The sequence below is a fragment of the Denticeps clupeoides genome, chromosome 13, assembly GCF_900700375.1.
Source record: "Denticeps clupeoides chromosome 13, fDenClu1.1, whole genome shotgun sequence".
NCBI lineage: Eukaryota > Metazoa > Chordata > Actinopteri > Clupeiformes > Denticipitidae > Denticeps > Denticeps clupeoides.
The window spans coordinates 16,995,707-17,022,654 of NC_041719.1; the positions used below are offsets into that span (position 1 = coordinate 16,995,707).

A 26,948-nucleotide genomic window follows, 5' to 3' on the forward strand; every position below is an offset into this window, starting at 1 on the left:
TGCATTTCCTGAACTGGGAAAACTGGGGTCAGTGGGGCTCCAATGTTTGACAGCAATATAATCAGATGCATGGCTTTAAGAGAAGAAGTCACTGACCATGGGATATTATTGGGATGAATTAAGGAAATGAATTACATTATTTCCGGAGGGTGCCATCATTGACGTCTGCTGTTGAGATTGGGAGAAGTGACAAGGACGGATGGCATTTAGATTACTGGGCAATGATATGGGTTTAAGGAAGATAACCATGCCTGCTTAATATATTGATTTGAAGTCATCTGAAAATTAATGAAGACATTTTAAATAAAAAAGAATATTAATTCACTTTCACTTTTTTCCTCTTTCATCTTGTATTTATTGGTTTGCATTATTAGTTTGATGCTAATGTCACTGGTGTGGTTGCCACGGTGAGATTAGAAATATTGCCTCCTCGGTTAAATAATTCCGGCAGTGTGTATGAATGAAGATCTGTCGGCGTGAACCGCTCCTCTGCTGCTTGATCCATTCATCCATGTGACCCAGATGAGGAGAAGTTAGTAGGGAGATGCCGATGAATGCTAATTCCTTAACCGTGAAGAAGGATCACAATCAACAGTTCAATTCTGCGTTTTTTTTTTTTTTTATGATTCTCATTATTTGGGTCGGCGGGTAAAGCAACTGGCAGCAACTGACAAAATGACACCTGGCTTCCAGGCTCCTTGCACACCTAACCACACATCACACAAATCGAGCACCCTCCTATCTTCCCCCCGTCGCGGCGAAATGGCCTGTAATGTTCTCTGACCTGGAGATCCTATAGATCTGGAAGGAGGCTGACAACGTCCGGGTCAACAGGCAAGCAAACGCTCAGTACCTTGTACACCACGGCACGGCACACGCTCCTCTGCATTTAACCCGTCACCCTTGGTGAGCAGTGGGCAGCCATGACAGGCGCCCGGGGAGCAGTGTGTGGGGACGGTACCTCCATCAAGGGGACCTCGGTGGCACCTTGGCGGTTCACACTTCGGTTCTAAGTCTACTTACCCATATCTCATTAAATCTTCTCTGTCTTTTCATGTCCCATGTCACACGTTCTTACCTGAAGAGAATGGAGGGAAATTGGAGGGAAACATGGACGAAATTTCCAGGTCTTGGTGGAAAAAAAAAAAAAAACTCTTTTTATTTCTTTTTTCCCACCGCACCTGAGCACATGCTCTCTCTCTCTCTGCAACAAAGGATTACCTCGTTCCTACAGCCATTGTGGTGCTTTGATTGGCCGGCGCTGAAGCACTGCAAGTCCTCTCAGTTTGGAACGTCACACGGTTCCCCCTCGGTGGAGCAGTATGCTGCGTTCCAACTGTGAAAACACGAGGCAACAAAATGTGTGCTCAGAGGCAGCCTTCAACAAGTTTTTTTTTTTTTTGTTTTTCTGAACATGGCTCGCCAGGCTGCTGCAAGCAAACCCATTCAGGCAAATCCCCTCTCTCCCCACGTCCGCCGACTCTAATTTGTTTTTATGTCATTATACCCAGAATGTGTTCACTAACAGACAGTTTGCATTCATTTTTGTTAACAGGTTGTTTTTTTTTATGGTTCCCAAGAAATGGCTTTTATTATTACCTGTCTTAAAAGAAACATTAATTTGCAGTAATAATGAATGCTGTAAAGGTTTCACCATGATAAGGAGAAAATCAACCCAGACCAATCAGTTTAGCCTCATCTTAGCAACTATGCCATGGGTCCAGAGCCAGGCGCCAGGCACAACAGCGCCAGGGTTTGGGCTTAATCACTTATTTGTTGTATTTTTAAAGCCCACATTTTGTCGGCCTGCACTACTCTGCAGCCCCATTATTACATATCATGTAATAATCAGGTAATAACAAGGTGGGCTTATCATGATGGCATTGTTATGGCTCCTGCCTTCACATTCTGCTCATGTCATGGAATTTTCCACTGCAGGCACCAAGCTTGCATAGACAGATTTAGCAGTAAACAATGAGAGAGGGAAACCTTTCATCAGATATATGAAATTATTATTATTTTTTTTTATACGGTTTAGTACATACAGTATTCTAAAAGCGTACTCTGACTTTGCCATGGATGGTGAGCAGCATTCACTGATAACTGATTTACTGTCACTTTTAATAGCAACTTTTCCCCCTATAGTTCAGACCTGTGGTTCAATACATCAGGATGCCAAGAAGTTTAAATATTGTAGTTTTTTTGGTATTCAATAACCCCACTTTCTGTAACACTTTATTCTTATTATACTGTATACTGTATACATACTGTATAATATCCTCTGTCAATATGACCATATTACCAATAATAACCATATTTTGTATCTACTTTTAACTTCATTTCAATATATAATTTAATAATGTATATTAACATACCACTTTATTATATTACAATTTCCATGTAATTCAAATTTACTGGGCTAAAAAAAGAAATACACGTTAAAAATGGTTGCATAGAAATGGACAAATGATTAATTACAAAACAGTTCTGTTCAATTGTTATATTGTCCATAGTTCAGTTGTTATAATAAGATTTTTAAAAAACAGGTTTTAACAGATTATTTTCTTGTTACACGTACAGCATTTAACACAACAGTATTAGATAGTTCCAGTTGTGAAAAACACATCACATCTGCGAATTCCGAGTAGTTGAAACGGTGAAACTGGCTAGCGGTTGTTTCTCTGAATGGGGATTTGTCTCTTAGCAACAGACATTTGAAACACAAGTCTGCTAAATAGATTTACGGTTAATGTGCGGTAACAACGCCGCTCCGCTTCCCTGCACTGAAAGACGAGAGAAAGAAGGGGAGGGCGGGCCGTGTGGCCATCTTTTCCTCCCTCGTGCCGAGCGACCGGGACGAAGCCGCAGGGAGGAAGGTGGGGTGTCACAACGATCATTATTTTGGGGACGTGCGCTCCCATCATGCCCCTATTGTGTCAGCTCCCTCTCGGACTGCGGGCGGGAACGTACCGAAGTGGGTCAGCTTCTTCCTCGGCAACAGGCCGCGCACAGGTGGCAAGGAGGAGGCGTTATGAGGAAGCGCGGCAGGGGGAGGAAAAGGATGGTTTAGGGCCCCTAACCATGAATTGAAGAAGCCGGCCGCTGGACTTCAGTCCGGGTCGCGCTCAAGTGTCGCGATGGCGGATTGCGAGTGGCAGGCTGGTCGCGAGGATGTCAGGGCAATCTGCCGATCTGCCAGAAGAACAGAACCCCCCCCGTCAGTGTGGCCGCTCATTACAGGATGTGTGTTCACTGCAGCCCCAGGCTTCTGTTTTCATCACAGCAAAAACCCCTGTAAGTCTATGAGTGTGTGTGTGTGTGTGTGTGTGTGTGTGTGTGTGTGTACTTCAATTTTCCCCACTGAACCCTGGTGCTTTATAATGCCGAACCTGCACAGCTATCCCCCTTACACACACACACACACACACACACACACACACACCTGAAACCACCTGCCAATGCCTATTGATGTCAGTGCTCCTCTGATAAGCGAACCAGAACAACAGGTCCAGCTCAGAATGCCCTCTCTCCCGTCTGCCTGTCTGCCTCCTCTGCATCGGGTGTGATATCTTGGCAGAGTCGAGCCATATTGATTCGAGACTGACGGGGGACAGAAATACCGTCGCATTCGGACCGTTCACCGGTCCTCCACCTCGTTCGCATCCTTCGTGGGACGTCCATGTTTATTTCATGACCTCTGCTGTAATATAGCACCATCTATCACATTCTTTGGTTTACGGCCAAATACATCAAACAGTTTTGTACGTGACACATTTTTGGCAACAGTGTGAAAGCGAAGATGTTTAATAACGAGACTTGACAGGAAAATTGACAAAATGGTTGTTAAGCAGAGAGCTAATTGCATCTTGCCAGTATAATATTCTCCCTCAGACAAGGGGCTGGCTAAGTATGAAATTGGTAATTACCGGAAAGAGATTCATGATATGGCTGTGGGTTAGTACAGACAGATGAAAACAGTCTTATAGCTCAGAGGGCTGTGGGTGCGATTGAACAATTTCATTAAATTTAAGAATAATTATTGCGCCTTCTTAGCTGCCATTAGCATTAAATGAAAAGGTCACTCTGCCATAAGAATTTCATTGCCTTCAAGAAACCTATGGACAGTAACATTATAGAAAGAGGAATAGATTGATAGTAGCCTATGAAGCAGAAGACCCCACTTACTACGGTTGCGTCCCTGTGCAAGTGAGAGGCATTTTTGCTCTCAACTGTGAGACACATGAATAATATGTTGTATATGCTGTACACAGTGTCCCCTGTTTGAAAATGCACTTGCGCTTGGTCTACTTCATACTTCAAGAAGAGACCAGAAAACATAAAACCTTAACTCCGCCCACAACATGGCTGTGCCTCCCTAAACCCCCATCAACCCCTGCCTTAATGATGTCCCCCAGAGCATCTGCAAACCTTCACTCTGAACTGTCATTATGGTGAACAATGATGGTGAACAAACAGTAGCGTCCACTCCAACTCTTTACTTATTTTGAAAATGACATCCATGTTAGCCCTTGACAGTATTCAGGAATGAGGGGTTATGCTTTTATGGTTTACAAGTGTTCAGAAACACTAGTTTAGTACAATTTTAGCATGCTCTTGGTCGGACTGATATGTAGACAGAATAACACAATCATTTAATATTCTCTAATTCTCCATTTACATGAAATGACAGCTATCTAGTGACTTGACATGTTAATAATGCCATAATTTGCCATACAAGAGTACCTGAATCGATTTACTTCAGGATAATTCACCCACCCTCAGAGATACATGATGGGCAGTGGTACAGATCTGTTTGGCTTTTTGAATATTTCAAAACCCTTGACATTTCATCTGGTAATGAGCCTACAGAGAGCCGAGGTGACAATGGAGTCTAGACTACAGTTCATTAATCGCAACTCTTTGACTCACTATGAGAAGGCCGTCACCCAAAAAAAGACTCCAATCGCTTGGCTGGACAATCAAGAAATCCCATAATCCTGCAGGTGAGCAACTCTTGAGTGTGACTAGCAGGAACAAAAGCAGCAGAGGCCAGTAAAGCCTGGCACCTGCTTTCTGAGGGATTATGGGTAAAAAAAAAAAGCAATGCTGTTGGGCAAATGACAGACAATTTCATAGAGTTATGCAGGAATGACCGAAACATGAAGATGTTACAGCAGGATGTGAGAGTTCGCCACAAATTGTACAGTCAGTTCCTAACACAGCATGAAGTTAGGTGTAAGTGCAATAGTCCTAGATTTACATTCCATTTTCTAGTATTACTATTGCCCGGTAAGCATGAATAGAATGAAAATATTAATTTATTCAGGTGGACAGGAATAAAATGGTTGTTACGCACTTTTGGAGCTTATAGAGCAAAGAGAGCCTGATGTAGCTGGATGTATTAATTTTCGTTGACTGCCACAATTACACATGAGGTGCCTGTGCGTGAAATATATTGACAAAGTATTTTAAAAAATCACGGACAATATCTGTAATAAGTAAATAACACAACTAACAATGTGGCCGATAATCTCACAATTAGATAAGACATTTTAATAACCTGATTTCCTGTGTCTCAGCACAAGAATGCCCTGTTATAAAGTGCATACGCAATTTCATAGCAGCCGTGGACTTTTGCATATCATACGCTCACGTCAAAATCACGTCACCCCTTTTTCTACCACTTGATAAATCAGGGTCCCAAAACTAAGGACGGTTACGTCAAAATGCTCATAGATTTCAGCTCGGCATTCGTTACAGTTGTCTGATTGGGATGCATGGGACACCTCCCTCTGTAACTGGATCCTGGACTTCCTGACTAACAGACTGTGCTGCCCAGTACCAGTACCAACCATATCCTCAAGTTTACAGATGATGCAACAATGGTGGGTCTCCGCAAGTCTGTACATTGAGAACAGATCAGACTGCTAGTGGTCTGGCAGTGAACATTGACAAGAGATGGTTGTTGAAACCTGGCCATTCTGAGACAGAAATAGTTGAAATGTATACAGTCTATGTAAACTTCTGGTTTCAGAAATCATGACAAATTCATACTGTGCTTATGCATCTGTGATATTTTTGTGCGGCTGTTAAACATGCAAAAATGTGGACCATTCCAGTAGCCACCAGCAAAGTGGTATGAGTTACTACGACACACAGTCTGCTCACTCACGCTTTATAATCTCTTTCGGAAAGAACCGATGAAGTAACACGTCTTGACAAGGACACTGTTAATTTAATTTGTGGGAGTAAGGTAAAAACACGCCCTGGGCCAGATGCTTTGTTTCACAGCCACATCACTGTCACATAGTGTCAGACAAATTGACTGGGGAGGAACTCCAGGACTCTGTGTACTGTTTGTCATTTGTCACTGGCTTAATGCTTAAAAGGAAGATAATGAGGTGAAAAGGGTAACAGTAAAGTTAAAATTCACTGCATAACAGTGACCCAGTTCATACTTCTGAATACCAAGGCGTGGTCACAAACTAAGCCCTGAACTCTTCTGAATTCTCCCACAATAAGCAAATTAATCCCATAGCCCACCTCTGGACAGAGCTGAAAATGAGCTGAGATAAGTAACCAATCAGATCAAAAGAATAAAAAGAGATATGCTCATGATATTGTCTATGTGTTGAACACCTTAGCCCTGAGGCACTGATATAAGCCAACACGATTATGATATAATTCTCCCATAAGACAGGTTATTATGGCCCAACAGATCACCTCTTATTCTTATTCCCCTAGAGGCAGTTTACAAAGCTGCGCCATTTCCTCCAGGGCCTGTGTCTGCAAGTTTAAAAAAAAAAAGTGGGCCAAATGTGGATGTGATGATTAAGATCTGTGACTCCGCCTCACCCCACACTGCCACTCACGTCTTTCCCTTCAGACCCACCTGCTATTGTCTTTAGACTAGGACGGAGTGGACAGATGGCTGGCAATATGTTTCCAGAGGAGATGTTTCATTTTGTAATCCTCAGCTGATTCTCCAAGGAGGCGTTTGCCTCCATGCGTGTGTCTGTCTTCATCTTTTAGCTTGTATCGGACCACTGGTGATTGATGTGATACCTTCAGGTGTCACATCAATAGATCAGAAGAGGAAATGAATCAGTGTAATAGTCATTTATGAAAGGCTGTACAGCAAGAACATTTCACAATGACATCTGTCTAAAAGAGAAGACAAAACTGCATCTTACAGTCTCATTCAGTCCAGTTTGTTATTCCATGTTATGTATTTCATGTAACCTTCCAAATTCAACATCGGTCTTACTGGACATCAGTAGCTATGAACTAATTACAGCTATATTAAAAACAGTTTTTCATCGACTGGATTTGAAAAATTGACCCGATAAAAATAGAAGCCAAAGTTTTAATCCACAGTCAATTTGCTGAAGTTGACCATTTTTTTTCTTTACTTCTTCACGACACCAATGTTTGACGCTGCAGCTGAAAACAGGCTGATACCTGATCTACACATCTGAAGTGGTGTGTAAGTGAATATGAGAGTGCAAGTAGGTGGAGTCAAGTACCACCATGAAGTACCAGCCATACAAGGCAGTCAAGATGGATAAGAACATGATTACAATGCATTTTTACTTTTTTCCCCATCAGAAAACAGCTTTATTCAGAATGGTAGTTGGCCTAGTGGGTAAGGAAACAAACCTGTAATCAGAAGTTTGCCAGTTCAAATCCCAACCCACCAAGGTGCCACTGAGCACCGTCCCCACACACTGCTCCCTGGGCACCTTTCATGGCTGACCACTGCTCCCTCCGGGGATGGGTTAAATGCAGAGGACACATTTCACTGGGTGCACTGGGTGCTGTGACAACATGTGACAACTAATCACTTCCATGTGTCCTGAGGAAAGCATTAGGGACACATTGCCTCGGGCTCACAGAGATTAGGTTAATGACCTAAGTTATATGTTAGCACAATGCATTTGCCACACTTAATCATTAAGTAGCATAATAGTGGCCTAGTAGTGGCCTAGTGGGTAAAAAATGAACCAGAAGACTACAAAATCACAGGTTCAAACCCCACTTACTACCATTGTAAGTCATTTTGGATGAGGGTGTCTGCTTAATGCCATAAATGTAAATGTAGCATGCCAGTGTAAAAAAAAAATTGAGAAAACATTAACACTTAAATGCTTTTCTTTTCTAAAATGCATTTTCATGTGCATTGTCTGCATTTTCATGTCCCCGTCTTCCTCAGAGTGTTAATTATTTAATGGTGATTTTTCATTTTACATTTTGTGCAGTACACAGAAAAATAAAGTTAAGATTAAACCTCCTGGTACAAAACTGTTCCTTTCAGTTAATTGTACCTCAAAAAGTACAGGACAGATACTTTGTGATACCATGTTGTACCTTTAAAGGTACATGATTTGGGAAAGTACTCATATTTGTACCCATGAACATGTATAACATGGAAATGAACCCAATTGACCCAATATACCAACAGAAATGTTCGTAAATTGGTAGATTTCAGCTGCACAATAGTGATAGAATGGCCAGTGGATTTAACCAATTTTTTTTTTTAAGTGGCCGATGTTCAAGCTTGTAAATGTACATTTCACTGCCGCAATATCACAGCCACAATATCACAACAAAGGACAAAAGGGATGTACATGAAAATACATCAATGACATCAAAAAACCCACAGACAGATGTACAGACATATCAGCGTATAGCTTAGTTGGCTAAGACTCTGTGCCTGGGATTGGAAGGTTGCTGGTTCAAGCCCAGCCTCCTCACATCTGTGTCTTTAGCCCACAACTCCCTGTGCAACACAACAAGTGTGCTTCCCTTTGCAGACCACTACATCATACTTACAGACCAAAGGTTTGCACACACCTTCCCAGAATTCCCAGAGGTGTTTAGCACTTGTTGGCCCCTTTGCCTTCACTCTGCGGTCCAGCTCACCCCAAACCATCTCGATTTGGTTCATGTCCGGTGACTGTGGAGGCCAGGTCTTCACTTTTTGTTGAGTACATAACTCCACATGTGTTCATTCATGGTTTTGATGCCTTCAGTGAGAATCTACCAACGTAAATGGTCATAAAAATAAAGAAAACACATTGAATGAGAAGGTGTGTCCAACCTTTTAGTCTGTTCTGTATATGTAAATATAAGATTAAATTACAGTCATGACTTGTACACAATTTTTTAAAGGGTACAGATGACTAGGGCACAAAAACAGTACCTGCAAGGATAGTTACATTATTGTTCTTTAGAAGGGTACTGCCCCAGCGACAAGCACTTGTACCCATATAGGTACACAGTGGTACACACATTTCTCTGTGTGTACTGCACACTACTGCTGAAGGCTTTATAGTCCTTATGAAGACACAGCAAGAACTATGTACAGGCTAACAACCAAATAGGTAAAAAAAAAAACTAATACATAGTCACATACTCCAGTTTCATGCAAGATAATGTGGGAATGCGAGATTTTGCCGTAGTGATTCCATATGCACATGCATAAATAGAATTTAAGTATGCATGGAGTTGTGCATTGTTGCACTGATCCTATTTCGGTTAATGGGCAGGTACAGGGGCATAACCTGAAAACAGGCACAATTGCTTTTTAATGAGAGCATAATCGCATGGGCATGGATCTTCAAAGGGCCATAATTAACAAGCAGTGCCACCCGCCCCCTGCTGACACAGTTCTGTTCGCCACCCCCACCCAACTCCACACCAGTCCCCCAGTCAACCAGTCAACCCCACTGGCCCCGTCCCACGCCTCCACTTTCCTCTTGCATCTCTGCCTACCAGGAACTGTAGCTGCTCCCTTCACTGTACGCATTAAACATGCATGAGTATTTAATTCTGGGCCCAGCCCCGGAGCCCGGCGAGGAGGTGTGCGTGCCGTTAAGCTGTGAAAATTCACATCTCTCAATGAGGTGTGCCCGATTAAAGTTTCATCTCAAAAGACTCGTGGAATTCTTTTTTTTTTTTTTTTACTAATTTCTACAAGCATGACACAGGAGTGCCTCTCCGGGAAAAGTCTCATAGCAAACAAGAGGTTTAATTTGAAAGTAATAACCTGAATGATGGCTTGTGTAGGTAGGCAATTTGTTCCGTTTTTCTTTTTTCCTGATGGGAGTGACATGACTGTATGTCTGTCTGGGTCTTTCGCTAAATCCCACAAAGCGTAGTGAACCAACATGAAAATCTTCTTGCAGAATCCATCCCATCGCCATCGCCAGTCTCCCATCTCGCCCATCATCGCTACCACTTAATTACTGCCCTCCCAGCCTTCCTCGGCCGCGCCGGGAAAGGTTCAGCATCTGGAGCACGTTTAATGGATGTTCACGGGGTTGTGCAAGTGGCCATTAGTGCTCGTTTCGCCAGGCCTATTGCCGCTGAATTAATTGAGAGTGTCGTGTGTGTGTCGCTGCCCCCTCGGCCGAGCAGATTCGGAGCAGATCGGGAGAGCGGCGTGGCAGCCAGAATGAAACGCGGCCAGCGGGGTTGATTGTTATTAATTGTTTTTGCTTCATAGAGACTTCCACGCGGTGGCCTTTGGCCGGACTTCATTGAGAAAGCGAGGCCAGGCTGTAATCGCTCATCTGCTGCTGACAGGGCTGACTGCAGGCCAGAAAACGTTTGACGGACAGGACTGCTTCCTACATGCTCAGTTTTCTGTGAATGCTGAACAGAACAAATAATCTCACGAACAATGGCATCAGGTACATCGGGTATCTGGCAGCCATGAAAGTGATACAAATGATGCTGAAGACATTTTCAGAACTTGAATCGAAAAAGTAATAACAATGATAAAAAGCCTAAATTTTTAATTATTAAAAATAATAATAACAAATGAAATAATGAAATTAAAGTAGATGTTTTTTAGTGTGAACTGGCCCAACACCAGAAGACACTCTCGCGTTGATTGTGCTTCAACGTGCCTTGTCACGACACAGCACGTGCCTTCGATTTCACCGGAAAGACCAGTAACGCACAATGATGGCAAGGCTCATTGTGAGAGCAGCGCAGAGGATCTTATGGACATGAAGTCCCAACATGCCACTCAGTAACATGCATGAGCCGGGCTATGTGAGTCCCCAACCAGGAGTGTAGACAGCGTGCCAGAAGTGACCAGAGTGCCCAGACATGAGCTGGAGCCAAATGCTGACAAGCGTAGATCTGTCTGAAGTGAAAGTTTCCTGATCACAACTGACCAGTGAACTCACCAGGAAAGCAGCACAGCCAAAACTGCAAAAGACAATTCAGTAATATATGATTTACATCATATATTACTGGGGATTTGAACCTGGGTCTTCTGGTTCATAGGCGAGTGTGTTACCCACTAGGCTACTACCACCCATATGATGTTACCAGTTCAGGTGGAAAAGATTTCTCTTAGTAAAGATTTTGGGCTTTAGGGACATATTTTGAATGTACTTTGTAATATAAAGCTTATGAGAAAATCTAGCTTCCATCTCAACTCTTTTTTGATGATGTTTTGATAATAAAACTTTATTATGAATACTTAACCTACTCATTCTCTGCGGTTAAAGATGACAGAGCCCAGGCATAGACTTGGACTTTGTTAAGAGAAGAGAGAGGGAAGATGTGTGAAGTTCACTACACTTCCTCACATAGGACAAGAGACAACCAGGATAGGTTAATACAGAGCAACACAGGTGAACACAATCTGGAAATCAGGAACAGACACAGTGAACACGAAAATCCGGACAGGAACACGGAACCGGCATACTCAACAAACGCAGACCACGACAGTTCTTTATTATTTTCATTTCTAGTTTTTGGGCTTTAGGGACATATTTTCATGACACTTTGTAAGATAAAGTAAGTGTTTGCTAATGTCATAACAGGTTTTGTGGTTAGGATTTAAAGATTTACAAAAACAAGAATGGAATGATCATCATCTGTATCTCAGATGATCGAGCTTCAATCCCCTTTTGCTGAGGTTTTAATAACCAAACTTTAAAAAGGTATTATGAATACTTTACTAATTTACTAATTTTCTTGACTTGCAATACCTCTGCAGAGATAATTCGAGACTAACTGAAGTTCACAAGTGAATGTTTGTGGTGGTTGCTTGATTATGAAAAAAAATCAATTATTGTGATTAATGTTGAATCCTGGTCTTCGAAATCACAAAAGTTGTTGGAGATACCTTCCTGTTGAACTGTAAAAATGTTTGATTTACTTTAAGTAAATTTTTTCTTTTGTGGTTAAAAAGACTCAACCTTCAAAATATGAACCTTTGACATTTTAATATTTTTCTTTTTTATAGCAGTCATCAATAGACTATATAGATTTTGTGTTTATATGGATAGAACTGTTTAGATAGACAACATTCCTGGTTGGGTGTTACGGTAGTGTGCTGACCAGCTTGCAGACATCTTCACAGATATCTTCAAAACCACCAAGATCGTCCCAGTTCAATTGTGTCCTGCCTCATTGACTACCGGCCCATATCGCTCACACCCATCATTATGAAGTGCTTTGAGAGGCTGGTTCTGAGGCACATGAAGACCAAACTTCCACAGAATCTGGACCCACTTCAGTTCGCTTACTGGCTAAACTGCTCCACAGACAATGCAATTTCGTCTGCCCTCCACACAACCCTCTTCCACCTCAACAAAAAAGACACTTACGCCAGAATGCTGTTCATCAACTTCAGCTTAGCATTCACAGCAGTAATGGGGTTCATCACCAACAACAATGAGTCTGCCTACAGAAAGGAGATAAAACATCTGGTGGATTGGTCCCAGGGCAACAGCCTGACTCTCAATGTCACCAAAACCAAAGAGATGGTTGTCAACTTCAGGAAGAAACCGACTGTCCCCACCCCACTGCACATCGATGGATCTGCTGTTGAGCAGCAGCATGAAGTTCCTGGGTGTGCACATCCTCCCATCCTCACATTGTTCTACCAGAGGACCACTGAGAGTGTTCTCTGCTGCTACATCACTGTCTGGTACGGGAACTGCACTATCGCTGAGCAGAAGGCCCAGCAGTGGATAGTGAAGACAGCAGAGATCATCATCGGGGTTCCACTTCCACTCATCTCCCAGCTCTACGATAAACACCTCATCCGTCGAGCTCGGAACATAATGGAGGACACACACCACCCCTCACACGCCCTGTTCTCCCTTCTACCGTCTGGCAGACGGTTCCACAGCATCAGAACTGTAACTGAAAGACACTGCAAGAGCTTCTTCCCCCAAGCAGTCAGAGCTCTCAATGCACTGCCATAGCCAAAAAACTGATAAACTCAACAACAATACACTTCTAATTTCTACTTTTCTCCTGTAGAGAAACCTGTACTGTATTTAAGCTTTAGTTTTAGATTGCACTATCGGGGGGTCTGTGTAAAACATTTTCTCAATACACGGTATACTGTGTATACTGTTGTACTGACAATAAACCAATCTTGAATCTTGAATCTTGAATCTTGAATCTTGAATCTTAGCTATTGTCCTTTCAGGCTGATGTCAATCCTAATTTTCAATGACTCATTTTCTTATCACCAAAAGAACCAAAAGTCTTTCATTTTACTTTCTTCATGAATGTGATACACACACTTTCAGTAGACTAAAAAAGTGAGTCAGTTCTGTGTTTTCTTCCTAAAAATAGATGACCGGTGCTTAAGAGGCAACAATTTTCTTGTACTTTAAAAGATCTGAAAACAACAACTTAAAGTGAGGTGGCCAATCTGTTTTTTTTTTTTTTTGTCTTTTGTACATTGATTTGCCAAGTACAGCTGAGACATAAAATAACAAAACCTGCACACTTCATCTTTTTTCCCCTTCATTGCGCCCAAACTGGATCAATGAGGTTGATTGGTTTGCAGGTTTCAGGCACAACTGCTTTAGACCAAAGAGTGCAGGCTCTGTTTACTCTGTCAGAGTTGCACTTTCAACTTGTTGTGGCTGTCTGGGATTCTGTGATGCACCCTGTATTGATTCAGTTCTCTGATGAATGTACCCAAGTGTGTGGGAGACTTATGATGTCCTTGTCAGTGGGGCAGTGGTGGCCTAGTGGTTAAGGAAGTGGCCCTGTAATCAGAAGGTTGCTGGTTCGAATCCCGATCTGCTAAGGTACCACTGAGGTGCCACTGAGCAAAGCACCGTCCCCACACACTGCTCCCCGGGCGCCTGCCGTGGCTGCCCACTGCTCACTCGGGGTGATGGGTTAAATGCAGAGGACAAATTTCACTGTGTGCACTGTGTCCTGTGCTGCTGTGTATTACGTGTGACAATCACTTACTTTGTTGTTGTCGTACTGAAGAGCACACAGTCCCATTTAGTACATCATCGTTTTTACATCAACTGGCAAATCAAGCAGACAGCAGATGGGCTGGATATGGGAGAAGTTAAGGATTATTCCCATTGGGATTGCACGTGTTACACGTTTAATTATATTGCAAAATAAATAAATAAATGAATAAAAATAGATAACTCGGTAAATGAATTTGTTACGTTTGAATGTCAATTACATTTATAACACCCTGGTATTAACTGAGTTGCTGATTGGTTAATCAGTTTGGTTTAATGAACAAATCAGTAAAACAATCTATCTGTAAATGGAAAATGTTCAAATGATCAGGTTTTATTTTGGTCTGTTTAGGAACTCTGAAGCCAATGTTCCTGGTGAAATCTGCCCTTTCATCCTAAATGCCTGTAGTGTTTTGGCTACTTTTGCCCACTTGAATTTCATTGAATCAACTGCTACTTTTCCAAAGTTTGATCTCCACAGTCTGTCTGAATATGTTAATGGAAGATTGCCATCATTTACACAAATATTTGGCACTTTCCACTGTGCTGCAGTGGTGACTTAGCAGTTAAGGAAGCGGCCCCGTACTCAGAAGGTTGCTGGTTTGAGTCCCGATCCACCAAGGTACCACTGAGGTGCCACTGAGCAAAGCACCGTCCCCACACACTGATCCCCGGGCACCTGTCATGGCTGCCCACAGCTCACCAAGGGTGATGGTTAAATACAGAGGACACGTTTCGTTGTGTCACCATGTGCTGTGCAGCTGTGTATCACAATGACAATCAATTCACTTTTTTTTTTATCACAGCAATATAAGATAAAGGTAATCATGACTGCATGTGAACCCTCAAAATATGTCAACACATCATGAATGGAAAAAGAGGTTATGAAATTTGATTTCAGTAATGGAAGGGTATTGATATTTCTGTTAGACACAATAAAGATCTGCAGACCTGCAGGTTGAATCATTATAAAAATTCAATACCTTTCTGTATCAGTGAACAAAAATCACCTCCCCTTGTCTCACACTGTGATCAAAATATTTGGAGTTTAATTCACTTTTAAAAGATGTATTTTACTGAATGCTTTCATGGACAAGAATCTGGTCCAGCCAAGTAACTGCATAGCCTGGCCATTACCTGATGGGGACATTAAAAGTGAAAGTGATTGTCATTGTGATTGTCTTTTTACATAAATAAAGGTTAGCAATGACATTTCTGTTGCCAATCCCTGATGTTCTTGGCTGCTGAATTTGGCCTTACAGAGTTAACCTCCCCACATCAGATGAAAGGCACAATTATCAGTGATAATGGACATCTCCAGATGTTGCTGTCCAGCTGTGTGTAGTGACCTAATGAGCTCTGACCGCCAGAACAGCTGTGAGTAGAATACTGGTACTGGAAAAGAATTGCTGTTAACTAGCACACTGTTAGTATTTTATACACTGATATAAAATAAATCATATACTTGATTCACTATTTATTTAAGAAAATAATGGAATACAATACAAACCTACATGTGTAAGGATTAATGAATAAACATCATGCATTTTACTCAGTTTGATCCAGTGAGATACACAATAGCATTTTTGACAAGCACCATGACACCATAAATAGAGGAAAGATGAAGTGTTGTAGATTCCTATTTCAAAGTTTCCTCATTTGTACTTTATAGTCTTTTGGCAAAAGGTGTGGACAGCTTATGTCTAGTGAATGAAAAGTACAGTGATTAGCCATCTAGCCAGTAAACCATGAATTTATGGATTTGATCTGATGCCATATAAAGGCATTTTAATGCAGAAGAAATGCCAAAGATGACCTCTGGTCCCAAAGGTTTTTAGGCTTGTAATGTCATTTTTTAGCAGTATTCAAATGAAATGTTTCCTTTTTCTGTTTGCAGTTAAGCCCACAGTCATTGATGTTGACATCTATGTGAACAGTATTGGACCTGTGTCATCAATAAATATGGTAAGAAAAAGCATTTTGATATGCGTTGACTACTGGAAATGTTCCTTCTTCCTAAAGTTCACATCATCCGTGTTCCTAGCTCCTCATGTTCCAATATACAAAAGTACTTAAGTAGACGAGGTGTGTAATTGCATCACGGTCATCCATCTGAAGCCAGTGGAACGCATACCTCACACCCCTGCTTTATCCCTGACAACGACCCTCATTACACGCTGACTCCAAACCTTGTTTAGCTCCTTCAAAGAATAAAACACACCTTTAATGCTACGACCACATGGAATTCTTCTTAGGAGCTTTGAGGTACTTCTGTGATGTTTAAGTGATTAACATTTGCAGTCCAGTACATAAAAGAAAGCAGCTGGGAACAGGACATAGCGAATAAATGCAGGATGTCCAATGGTTGTCCAAATAGGCTTCATTGTCCAATGCAGACACAAGTGATCTTTCATTACACAAGTAAGAGGAAATATTACATTAACAAGGGTGTTAAGTGGAAGCAGTGCTTCCTGTCAGACAGAGGTTTTTAGAATGAACCCATTAAAACTGCAAGCCTAGTGTACCATGTACATGTGACTGCTAGGATAAATTATTATCATTTCTTTAAGTGGAATGAGCCACGCCTTTTCTTAATATGATCAGTTCATTAATGTGGCTGTTTGTAGCTCTTAGATTTGGATTCTGCAAGAGTGATCATCTTAAAATGGCAAAACTGGCATATTGTGGAGTGTATTTTGCCTCAGTGTCTTGGGGAAAATGTCACTGAGCATGTACTCCATAAAAGGCTTCTGCTATCTGATGGTCTTTAAGGAAATAATGAGAGAAAGGCTCTCCCACAGGGAGTTCGACTTTTTTTAACGTGGATGGATACCATGCTTGGTAGGATACAAAAAGCATTGGAAGAACACGTGTGTGTATATGTGTGTGTGTTTCGCTCTCTCTCTCTGTATAAGATAAGCATGTGTTAACTGTTTTGAATGGCAAAATGAAGAATAGTGCCAACATCTTGCTTCAGAAGCTGCTTTGGTTATTGTTTCACAACTTGAGTTGTAGCCTCATGTAATGTCGTGGGATGTGGAATGCTTGGATAGTTTTTGTAAGATAGCAGTCATTGTCCTGACTTCCTCCTGACTGTAATGACGGATGTCAGTCTTCAATCTGAGCGTCTGCGTGCCAGATGTGACAAATGACAGGCTACTGGAGGTAAAGTGTACTGGACAATGTTGAGAATTATCCATCACTTTTCCTGCTACGAAACATCCGTACCTGTGGGGCAATGTTGGCAAGAAACTGTTCCGTCCAGACATAGCAATTCAGCTGTCAGCTCATGGAAAGAAGAGGTGCCTGTGTGTTGCACGGTTTCATCTCATGAACCTTGCAGCTAACCCATGAAATCGCTTTAATAAAAACAACAGCAAAGAATCATTTTAACCTCAGCCATTCATTATTGTGCCCGCTGCTATTGTCAATGGCACCTACAGACTAAAAGTACAATTGTATTATTATAAATGTATTCTCTAAATTGCATTAAAAAGTCTTTTATTTTTTATTATTATTCATCTTAAATTACATTTCATTTATGGCATTTGGCAGACACCCTTATCCAGAGCGACAGAGAACGTGCTTACCATCAATGAAGTAATCAGTTCTGGTTCGCTAGGACTCAAACATAATCTCTGTCATTCTAAAGAAATAGGGGATGGCCATATGATATTGTGTGTATATATCATATTGTGTGTCAGATATTGTATTATATTATATAATAACCTATTATAAGATGGTTAATTGGCACAGCAGACCATTTGTCCACCTAAATGGCAGGTTATGTATTTGCATCTGTATCAATACTCCACCTGTGAAGATTCCTGTTGAGTAGATGTTACCTAAATGGAGTGATATATGTAAAATATATATAATACACAGCAGAAAATCCCACAGTTGCAACCACCATGATTTGGCCACTCACTTGACTGATCACTTTGACTGATCAAATGAAACTGAGCCTGTAAATAACACTCATAATCAGTCACGCATACACACACACACACAATATGTATATGCATATGTAAGATGGATTACAGTGAGGTCCACAGGCTTGTCAGATGGCTCCCCTCAAATGGTGATGGATTAGTGAAGGCTTTGGGGATAATTGACCAACGCTAGTCCTCAGAAAAAGATTTGCCTTCTGCCCTCCATATATCATTCTGTGAACACCTCTCTGCGTGTTTTCAGACACTAGTTACCGGAAAGACAGCAGACAGTATATTTACAATCCATGAAATTATGTTTAGCCTTTTTCGAAAATATTACGAAAAATGACGAAGATATTTCGTCATAAATTTTGTTGATAATACATGCCAATAATACATGCCAATAATACATGCCGATAATACATGCCGATAATAAATGCCGAATAATAGCTTTAAACTTAATTGAGGCTGAATAAAACAATAAAAAAAACTCTGGGAAAGCTAGATAAAATAGCTTTCCATAAGTGGGGCGCAACAACCCTTCTGCTTAAGGTAAGATCGGGGGATGTGGAGGAGCGCGTCGCCATTAGATCTCAAAGATCTAGGGCTTGGCTGAAGATGCACAAGGTGGTGGTGGTGTCTGTCCATTTAGAGCCTTAAAAAGCATTAATAAAATGACTTGGCAACCAGTGGAGTGAAGCACGAAGCATGTCGAGTCTCTTTAACAAAACGATTTTTAATAGTTTATCCTCGTCCTCAGAGTGTGCATTTGGACGAGCTGCCATTTTTAAGGCAGGAAGGTATTTTTTGTTGTAAGTTTAACTCTCAGTGTCTTTCGCTCTGCTTTTTTTCATGCTGGTAAATGGCTTGCTGTACCAACTAATCCCTGCACGCCTTCATATAATTGTTACCCATTATAAATTGCTGAGAACCTTACAGAAAATAATTGACTTTCTCCCTCACACACCCGTTAACCTCCTTCATTGCTTCCCCCCAAAACCTGCACAGAACCGACAGTTGCATTCTCCTGATCTGCCGAGATTCTGTTCACTCCCCCACAGCCCCCCCCCCCCCCCCCCCCCCCCCAGCCCCCCCATCCCCTCCAGACACCCACGCATTTACAGCGCCACATCAGCTCTCTGGTCTGAAACCAAAGTTGCGTCACCGCATTTAAGGTCTTGTTTCTGGGACCCGCTCTTTTGCACCCATCCTCATTGCAGGTCTAAGCGACTGGGCTCCTGACCCCAGGGTTGGTCAGGTGCCTGTTAGGCCGTCACTTAGCATGCTGCATGCCTGCTAATTATAATAGTCTGTTTGCTAACCTACCACAAAATCCCAGGGTGCACTTAAATAACGATTGCCTGATTAATTCATTGATGCCAAATTAGCCATGTAGTGTTCCATGTCCAATGCATTTAAATCAGGCTTTGCAGGTAACATGGAGGCAGCTGGCAAAGAGGGGGAGTTAGATCTATTTATCGAGAGTACTGGAAGATGCGTTCACTGGAGGCACATTAAAATGTTATGTAGGGGGAGCATCATTTAAAGAAAAAGAATTCATAATGCACTTTCATCCTCTTGGAGAATCTTTATATCTGAGCACTGCCTGAACAGTCACAGTCATGCCTGATATTTCCCCCTGATTCATTTCCACAAGATCCTATAATGCTGTTTAATTTTATACTCCATTAAAACTGAAAACAATAAAAATGCTGACAGTCCGCTGACTGATTTGCTTGATGGGAATCTTGTCGTGCCAGAAAGAAAGAGAACTATGTCCCTAGGAACACCTCAGCTCTCGTTTGGAGAATGGAAGCCAGTGACAGGCACAGCCTCTTGGTTGAACACTGATCACCGCAGTTCGATGAAATATGAGTTGGGCTCCAGCACCTCCATGTGCAAACTTTAGGGCTATGGAACCGTTTTACAAATGGAAAGGGGTTTGGCCACAGCAAATATTGTCAGAGTTTACATTAAATGGGTTAGACCCCAAGAGTCCAGATGGTCTGTGCTGACCTGCCATAGATTCGGCTGTTGACTGTGCCAACACTATCAGGGATGCTTAAATAAGCCCTCACCTCTGGATTTTGCCCAGAAAATGAAATTGTCACAGGCAATAAAGCATCATCTGGAAATAACAAAATTGTTTTAAATGAAGCTGGCTTCAGATAATTTTGAACTGACAGCTCATAAAAGTAACGAGACAAAGTCAAATGAATAATAAAAAAAAAGACCAGGGAGATGAGCGATCTGGCCATGCCTCCTCTATTTACAGTGTTCATTTTAGAGCTTTTCCCCGTTTTGTGTGATCCTGTGTTTTGACTTTGTCAATGTGAACTGTTAAATGTTCATTTTGTACATTTCTGAAATAATTTGACAAATTGTCACTTTTGTCACAGAGTGCTCTTTGTGTTCTAAGCAACCTTGAAAATGAAGGGCTTTTAATGTAGGCTGGTCATGATGGGTAATTTTCTGTCACTTTCTGCTTCTTTCTACTCAAAGACAGAATTTTTTCCATTGAAATCAGAGCAAGATTCAATTGTGTTCTATTATTAATATAGTCATTTTAAAACTGAACCATGTCTGCAAAGCGGGTTTTCAACTGTCAATAGTTGCTTTTTCAAGAGAGGGCTAGCGGCATCCACAGTCGAAAAGAGAGATTTTTATTCAACCTCATCTGGTTCACCCGAGAGCATCTGAAGATCCTCTCTAAAGACATTCTTTCCACAGTGAGCTTCACCAAGGCACATTTATCTAGCATTCGTGGTCTTCATGATTCACACATATTTTGGGCAGACTGTGTCTCAGCATCATGCCTTGGTGCCAAGGCTGAGGTCCCCACCTGCAGGGAGGAGCAAGTCCGCCAGATTACGCACCTTCAATTCCCTTTGACTGACCTTGCTTGCTGTATTCTAGTAACACCAGTCCACCGATAAAATAAATGAGGCCGCGAATACTGGCCGTTGGTAAATAATTTTCAGCGGCTAATGAGGCCCAAGAAAGTCAATAGCTCATGTTCAGCTTAATTATGTGACTGCTAATTAGCTGCCAATAAGGACAGAAAGGAGTGCCTTATTTCTCATTTACAATTTCAATTTTTTTTTCATGGCCAATGTTTTAACGACAGCCAATATTTTCTCAATTCTAAATAAAACTACCATTAGTAGTCTGTCCGAGAGCCTGATTTCTTGATATGTCAGGTTGGGTCTGTTATACCACGCTAGTGTATGGAGAAGCATCATTAGTCCACCCACTAATTGAAACCATTTGTTATGATATCTTACAGCATTGACCAGACACCCTTATCCAGAGCGACTTACAATCAGGGGACAGTCCCCCCCTGGAGACACTCAGGGTTATGTGTGTTGCTCAGGGACACAATGGATTTGAACCTGGGTCTTCTGGTTCATAGGCGAGTGTGTTACCCACCCTGAGGTTCCTCAATAACCCACTCAAACCCTTGTGCATTAGCACATGAATGGTCTTGTCACAACAGGAGTCCTCTTCATTAGCGGACCTGCATGTGGATGTCTCTTTTCCACTCACTCATGCTGAGGTGGCTATTTTTAATTGTCTGGGTCACTCTGTGTCCTTGGCAACCAATGTAGTCAAGGAAATCCTGTAATGGCGGTAGCCGGCGTTTCCACGGTTCTCTTTGATTCGACTGAGGAACCTCAGGTCAGGGAGGCATGCAGCACTGTGAAGCTCATTGCTTAAAATGCTTCAGTGCTTCAATTCTGAGCTGAAAGATTATAGGGGCGTCATTGTGTTGTCAAGCATACAATAAAGCAGTGGTTCCCAGCCTTTTTCCTGAAGCCCCCCCGTCTGTGTCCAAGACAAGCCAGGACCCCCAACTCCAATTCCATCCTGTATATACACATTAAAAGAATAAAATGATCAATTACAAACTTTAATTTGCTAAAATGAACAGCATTTGTTGATGCATTTATACAAATGACAGTCACACAGTGTGTTTTACTGCACCATTTCCATACAGCCATAACCCCGTGAGCCCTTGTAATGTTCAGTATTTAAAAGCCCGGCTTTCTTTGCGGGTGCAATGAGTGCCTGACTAAGAGTCAAAGGAAATGTACAGGTTTAATGTACAGGTTTGCTCTGTTTCACCTGGTCAGCATCCATTTCCACATCTCTCTTGCGATAATTCTCGCAAAACACACAAATTTACAAGCAGCAAATCATACAAAAAGGATAGGTCCTATAGACCGGATTGAGCTGAACCCGACTAAAATGATAGAAATTGATTGTGAAGCTGACCCAACCTGACCTGGCCCAAGAGTCACAGCCCTAGTCTATATAGCATACAGGATTATACAGTTTAGACCCCAGGTTGGAAACCGCTGCAATAAAGCATACATTGTTTGAAGGACATTTAGTATAGCAATAAAAAAAGGATGTCCCAGAATAGTATTTTTCACATCGTTAGTCCAACAGAAGCCTGTAATTTTCTCAGACGTTTTGGGGGAATCTTTAGTAATGAAGGCAGACTTCTGGTAACGCTGTCATCAGAACAGAACACTAATGCCTGCACATCCATTAAAAGGCTTCAAAACATCTCTGATGGCAAAAAGTCCATTCCCTCGGCATGGGTTCAAAAGCAGCAGCACTTGCATGGTTCCGAACCAGGTAGCAGTTCTACGTGGTTCCTGGGGAGACAGGGAAGGGGAATTGAGGGATGGGTCCCTGAACTCAAGAATTCACCCTGAACAAATTTGACATTTGAGCCACTGAGGAGTACATGGATGTTGTGTCCATGTGTCCAGACTGTCATCCGCCCCAGCCACAAATCTGGGCGACTCAGTGTGACACGGAGGCTAAAGAGGACACGGCCAGACCTTCAAGCACATCAATCACGACAAGCAGCACAAACAACAAGACTGATAATAACAGGTATTATGGAAATGAAGTCTGGGCACAAAGTTCCAGATAAAAAAAATGAGAGCAAACTGTTTACTGATGACACAACCCAGTGGATGCAAAAATCGTGAAAAATTAATGCTTTCATCACTGTCTTTCATCACTGACTAAAATTCATTACACGTCTATCTCACATCAGAATGAAACTGTCTACACGCATGGAAAGGGACCATCAACACAAGCGATTCTGCTTTGATAACTGATTCAGTAGCAAACGTCCAGTTGTGAAGTGGAGCCTTGTAGTGCTTGTCATGCCTCGAATGTTGATAAGGATGTATGTCCATATCTATTCAAATATTTCTTTATTGAAGAGCTGAAACAAACAACCATTTATTATTTGAAGTGATGGTACAAGCTGATCTAACCTTGGCTTTAACTTTAAATTTAACCCTTGGGTGCTGGGTGCTGTGGTTCGCCAAGACAGAACAAATAAACAATATTCACAGATGCTGATAACATAATCAGATTATTCATAATACAATTATTCACAGTGGAGCAAACAGATTGTGTTTGTTCCATATTGACTGCACATTATATTGTGACTTTGAATTTTCGAACTGTCGATGTTGTGCTATGGCCAGTCATTATACAGGAACTGGAATGATTAGCAGAAAACATGTGATTAAAAGTTGTGACAGTTTGAATTTTACTCTGTACAGATATACAGATATAAAATGTTTTAAACACAAACAGTATTTTTAAGAGAATCTTTGATTCCCACAGCCTTTTAAACCATGATCATAAATAGAGGGAGATGAAATATTGCTTGTTTAGTGACAGAGATCAGCAACAACCAGACAATTTGAAGTGTGATTTTGAAACTGCACAAAGAGAGAGAGAGAGAGACAGAGAGAAAGAAAATGGGTGCTGAAATGGGTGCCAAGCGAATGTCAAAAGACTCATTTGTGGCTCGATGCATTTATGACAGGAACTGAACACAAGAGGAGTCTGAGTCCCTGCACTGATGGAATAAAGCAAAGCCATCAGTGCTGGAATGTGCTTGCATTCTGCAACTTGACAGCAGTCACTGTTGTGCCCTGTGTTCTCATCATAGTAGGAGATAGTAGGAGATGTGAGAATAAAACCCTGAGCATTTACGAACAATATTAATCACAAAACAAATCACAAATCTGTTACAAAAAAAAAAAACCTGTTAATCCCCCAAAGAAACTTCATCTTCACCTTTACAAAACTACATCGACATCTGCTCAAACCTCTTCTAAGTAATTTTTTTTATGTTAAGGGATCTTGTTGGTCTTATATAACGCAAAGGCTCCTTTACCCACATAGACATGATGGCACTGTCCTCATTTTGAGTCTTTACAGCATATTGTTCCCAAGGCGCTTTTCCTTCATTTTACCATTCATTTATAAAGAAGGACCATGAGGAACGACTGCATTATTCAGGAGGAGAAAAAAGAATGGGCCATAGAGCTGCACCTCTTTGTGTGCAGACTATTCACGTTCCTACATATATTCTTTTTGCTTTGAATACCTAAGTTCCACGCGAACAATGTAGTGTTGTCAAAATGTTGGTCTTTATGGTGTGTGTTTAAATATTATGTTCCATAGTTCTGCAATTCATTAAAGGAAATCTCTCAAAATAACCCACTCTCAGTGTTAATATATTACAAGCAAAAGGATCATGTAATAATGCAAAGTAACAGTATATTGCATGTGTCATATGCATCAGTCTTATGAAAAGACTTTTGGAATATGAGAAGGCATTTTTGCATTGTGATATTTAAATGAAATATCACAATGCATTTAGAAATATAGACATATAATATTGACATAACAATAAACGCATACACATACACAAAGACACACTTCTATACACACACACACACACACATATATATATATATGTATGTGTATGTATATTTATATATATGTGTATGTATATTTATATATGTGTGTGTGTGTGTGTGTGTATAGAAGTGTGTCACACACACACACATATATATATACATATATATACATACATACATACATACATATATATATGTATGTATGTATGTGTATGTATACTTATATATGTGTGTGTGTGTGTGTGTGTGTGTATGCGTGTGTGTGTGTGTATATATATATATATTATGGCAAGCCAAACAGGAAATAAATTATATATATATATATATATATATATATATATATATACACACACACACACACACACACACACACACACACACACACACACACACACACACACACATATATATATATATATAAAAAATGACACCCTGCAGGCTCTGGCAGCAAATGAACCCACTGTTACCAGCTCAGTAATTATGTATTATTATACTGTAACTGTAGAATTAATATATGTAATACCACTGGGTGCTAAGGGAGGTGAAATTCAAACACTCGACATCTAAAAATTAAACTTATAATAATAAACAAAAAGAAACAGTGGCCAGAAAACATAATACAGACTAAATATAAGACAAGCAGCATACAAGGAGAACAAATGTCTACACACAAACAATGCATGACACACCCGCATGCTGCACAGTCTGACTTATGAAGGGTTCTAATCACCTGCACCAAACATATGTAGGCAATTAGAACCCATTCACAGTATGATATGGTGCCATGGGCACTTAGGCGTCACCCTAGAATGTGTAAAAAAATGTGTAGGTTAATGATTAATCTTACAGTGAACGTTGAAGAACTGGAAGAATGCATTCGGTAGATACACATTCAGACTTTTTCTATGTTTATAATCAGATATAATAGTGTTGGCAAAAATATAAATATGTGTTTATATGAAAATATAACTTAATGTCACTTTGAGGTAGGCACAGGCACTCAACATTGTGATAAATGGATTTTAATAAACAAGCAGAAAAATCTAAACATTTAACAAAAACATTGAAAAACATTTAATTTTTTTATCGTAACAACCAACGATTTATAAAGGAAAATCATGAACATTAACAAGGCTGCCATTGTATGTGGGGGGAATGCTACTGTGTGTTAAATATTTCTAAATGAATCATGTGATTTATGTGATAGTGTTGACAACCCAAGTAATATTGCACATGGGATAACAGTAACAGCACATCACAATATAGTGAGTAAACACTGGTTTATTAGCCAACCATGTGAGACCCAGTGTTGTGAAGGTTACTTTTAAAATGTATTCCACTACAGATTACAGAATACATGCCCCAAAATGTAGTTTGTAACGTATTCCGTTAAGTTACTCAATGTGAGTAACGTATTCTGAATACTTTGATTACAATTCTCAAAAAAAAAATTTGCCATTTACTGTCAATATTATTCTTCCACAAATAATTTCAAAATACTAAAGATCCTTCAATACAAATCAGATATTCAAACTTGATGTGGCAATGACAAAATGCACTTTAAATCTTGCCACTAGATATCATTTTAAACACAAGACAATATATTTTTTAATGCAACCCAGCAACATTACTTCATGGCCATTACAAGAACCCTCTAAGGTGTCAGTGCTGAACTGTTTGGTTGAAAAACGTACCCCCCAAAAAAAAAAAATCCAATAATTGCCATAAACATATGAGATGCTGCTTTTCTAATGCTTGCAAAAAAACTAACAATAAGTTTACAAAAGACCATACCAACATATTTTCAGCAACCTACCTACATCTGTTCCACTTAGTCTCCAGTAAAGAAGGTTTTAACGCAGCAAGAGCACCTGTTCAAAGTGTTTGTCTGTCATGCGGTTACGGTGTGGGGTGAAAACAAGTCCTCCGTGGCTAAAGAGATGTTCGACAGGAGCACTTGACGGCAGAGTCATATCGTATTTTATGAAGAGGATATGCCTTTAATGAGGCCAATG

At 40.9% G+C, this 26,948-nt stretch overlaps 1 protein-coding gene across 2 annotated transcripts in view; it reads left to right on the forward strand.

The window, feature by feature from the left end:
* gabrg3 (gamma-aminobutyric acid type A receptor subunit gamma3) overlaps nt 1-26,948 on the forward strand; it is an 87,069-nt gene that overhangs the window by 1,377 nt on the left and 58,744 nt on the right. For both annotated transcript variants that reach the window (XM_029001369.1, XM_029001371.1), the window contains exon 3: nt 16,153-16,220. In XM_029001369.1, the coding sequence (XP_028857202.1) occupies nt 16,153-16,220 (68 nt within the window). The remainder of the gene's footprint in view (nt 1-16,152; nt 16,221-26,948) is intronic.